General features: G+C 47.8%; 2 protein-coding genes across 2 annotated transcripts; one reads left to right on the top strand and one right to left on the bottom strand.

Annotated features, from left to right (window-relative positions):
- Positions 1–320: 320 nt before the first annotated feature.
- EAH_00050780 (CHCH domain-containing protein, putative) lies at positions 321–1,765 on the bottom strand (the record flags this gene model as incomplete). Its single annotated transcript, XM_013394243.1, has 2 exons — positions 321–431; positions 1,232–1,765. The coding sequence occupies 2 exons, from the start codon at positions 1,763–1,765 to the stop codon at positions 321–323; spliced, it is 645 nt and encodes a 214-aa protein (XP_013249697.1).
- Positions 1,766–2,218: 453 nt separating this feature from the next.
- On the top strand, positions 2,219–2,692 carry EAH_00050770 (hypothetical protein, conserved; the record flags this gene model as incomplete). The annotated part of the gene is made up of 1 exon (XM_013394242.1): positions 2,219–2,692. One exon carries the CDS (start codon positions 2,219–2,221, stop codon positions 2,690–2,692), a length of 474 nt encoding a protein of 157 aa, XP_013249696.1.
- Between the last annotated feature and the right edge of the window lie 333 nt (positions 2,693–3,025).

Genomic DNA, 3,025 nt, shown 5'->3' with positions numbered 1-3,025 from the left:
TCAATTAAAACTTACTGTCACGGCGAGGGTTTAGGGTTTAGGGTTTAGGGTTTAGGGTTTAGGGTTTAGGGTTTGGCGGTTTCGGTGGCCGGGGGCAACCACCCCCTTCCCTCCCTGAAAGCGAAACCCAGCAAAACAGATACGAGGGTTTAGGGTTTAGGGTTTAGGGTCTGTAGCCATTGTAGCTTAGGGTTTAGGGTTTAGGGTTTGCAGCCGTTGCACATTAGGGTTTAGGGTTTACTCGTTGCTGAAAGCAAAGGTGTAGTGTTTAGGGTTTAGGCAGGACTGGACGTTAGGGTTTAGGGTTTAGGGTTTAGGGTTTACGCGTCGCTGATGAATTTGTTGTAGGGTTGTCTCTCGCGACGCCTCAACAGAGACACTCCAGAGGCCTCTCTATCTTTTTTTAATTCTTCAATCCGCTTTGCAATGATCTGCACGCAAACCCTAAACCCTAAACCCTAAACCCTTGGTTAGGACAAGGAAGCAGCAAGCAGCAAACTGCTGCGCATCTCTATCAGCAAATTAAAAACCCTAAACCCTAAACCCTCCTACTTCCTTCTAGGGTTTGCTTTTGCCTGCACCAAAGCCGCACCGAGAGCCCTTAGGGTTTAGGGTTTAGGGTTTAGGGTTTAGGGTTTAGGACCTCTGGGGTTTCATATTTTTTAACGCAGCTTCGCGCAGTCTTAGCCAAACCCCGACACCGAAGAAAAGTAATTGTTGAGCTCCGCATACACTCCACGTAGTCATCTAAACTCTCCCTAAACCACAAACCCTCATAAACCCTAATAAACCCTAAACCCTAATAAACCCTAATAAACCCTAATGAACCCTAATAAACCCTTGTAAACCCTTGTAAACTTTAGTCAACCCTAGTAAACCCTAGTAAATCCTAATAAGCCCTAATAAACCCTACTAAACCCTTGTAAACCCTGATAAACCCTAAGAAACTCTTGTAAATCCTACTAAACCCTAGTAAACCCTAATAAGCCCTAGTGAACCCTAGTAAACCCTAGTAAACCCTAATAAACCATTGTAAACCCTAATAAACCCTAATAAACCCTAAGAAACTCTTGTAAACCGTAAAACGCTCTTGTAAAGCCTTGTAAACCCTAATAAGCCCTTGTAAACCCTTGGGCATACACTGTAAGGACCGTAAACCCTAAACCCTAAACCCTAAACCCTAAAGTGCAATTGCTTGCCTGCATTTGTCTCTGATCTCTCTGCCGATCACTTCTTTGATTTGTTTTAACTCTGCTTTCTCCAGCGCCTCAACTTCTTTGATTTCAAAGAAGGAGACGCGAGCAGCGGTGCGGCGAGAGACCACAGCAGGATTTAAAGGGTCGTCAAGGAACAACTGCTGCTGCTGCTGCTCTTGCTGCTCTTGCTGCTCTTGCTGCTGCTGCTGCTGCTGCTGCTGCTGCTGCGACTGCTGCGGCTCTTGCTGCGGCTCTGCTGATGCAGGGTATTTCCTCTCCGGGGGATTGCGGATGTGCTCCGGTCGACGGATCGCCGGAGACAGCCAACTCAGCATCTTGCTGCTGCTGCTGCTGCTGCTGCTGCTCCTGTTGCTGCTGCTGTTGCTGCTGCTGCTGATGCAGCGGTTCCTGCTGCTGCTGTTGCCGCAGCCTGTTCTTCTGCTCTTGCTGCTGCGCCTCCTGTTATTCGCGTTGCTGCTGCTGCCGTTTCTGCAGTGCCTTTCGGGTGTCTCCAGCTGCAGCAGCAGCTGCTGCTGTCGACGGATCGCCGGAGACAGCCAACTCAGCATCTTGCTGCTGCTGCTGCTGCTGCTGCTGCTGTAGGTGCTGCTGTAGCTGCTGCAGTTGTTTATCTGCTGCTGTTTTTGTTGCTGTCTTCGCAGCCCAACGCCCTCAATCTTCTCTCACTGATAAGGTACTCTCACCCATCCAAACCCTAAACCCTAAACCCTAAACCCTAAACCCTTGCCGTGATCGAAGTCCTTCGACAGCTAGCTAGCTAGCTAGCTGGTGCAGCAGAGAGCCTGGCTAGCTGCGTATTGCATTTGCTTTGTTTATATATCTCAGTGTATGCATATGTGTGTATGTGCTGCTGCTGCTGCTGCACATTACTGCTGCTGCTCTCTGCTGCTTCTGCTGCTGCTGTCTGCTTCTCTCTGCTGCTGCTGCTGCTGCTGCTGCTGCTGCAGGAGGTAGAGGAGAAGCTGCAGCAGCTCGTTGCTTCGACAGCAGTGGTGTTGTTTATGAAGGGGAGGCCGGAGAGTCCTCTCTGCGGCTTTTCTTCTCGCGCTGTTCAGCTGCTGGAGGCAGCAGGGACAGAAGAATATACATTTGTAGACTGCAGCGTGCCTCAGGTGCAGCAGCTGCAGCAGCAACTGCAGCAACTGCAGCAGCAGCTGCAGCAGCAGCAGCAGCAGGAGCAGCAGCAGCAGCAGCAGCCGCAGACACAAGAGAAGCAGCAGCAAGGGGACCAACAGAAAGAGCAAGAGCAGCAGCAGCAGCAGCTGGTGCAGAAGCTGCAGCAGCAGCTGGAGCAGCTGCAGCAGCTGCAGCAGAAGAGGCAGCAGCTTCGTGCTGCTGTTGCGCGTTTGTTTCATTGGGCAACGCTGCCGCTGCTGGTTGTTAGAGGCAAGCCTATAGGAGGTGCTGATATAATGCAGCAGCTGCAGCAGCAGCAGCAACTTGCTGCTATCATTAGAGGAGAACAGACAAACTAATAAACTAATAAACTAATTATTTTTATTTATTTATTTTTTTATTCATTTAAACAAATAAATATATTTAGGCTTTTTGCTTCTCGCGGGCTGAGTTATATGCAGACAACAAATGCAAACGCACCTGCTGCTGCTGCTGCTGCTGCTGCTGCTGCTGCTGCTGCTATATATATTTATAGATGTGTATATATATTAATATACTTAAATAAATAAATAAATAAATATATATATATATATATAAATGTATAGATTAATATATATTTATATAGATATATATAATGTGAACAAAGACAGCAAACAAATAAAAATTAAAAGACAGACAAAATTTATTGCGAT

The sequence above is a fragment of the Eimeria acervulina genome, genomic scaffold (genome assembly GCF_000499425.1).
Source record: "Eimeria acervulina Houghton genomic scaffold, Eah_scaff857, whole genome shotgun sequence".
NCBI lineage: Eukaryota > Apicomplexa > Conoidasida > Eucoccidiorida > Eimeriidae > Eimeria > Eimeria acervulina.
Note: the sequence above shows the minus strand (reverse complement) of the source record. Positions and strands in the feature narration are given on the sequence as shown.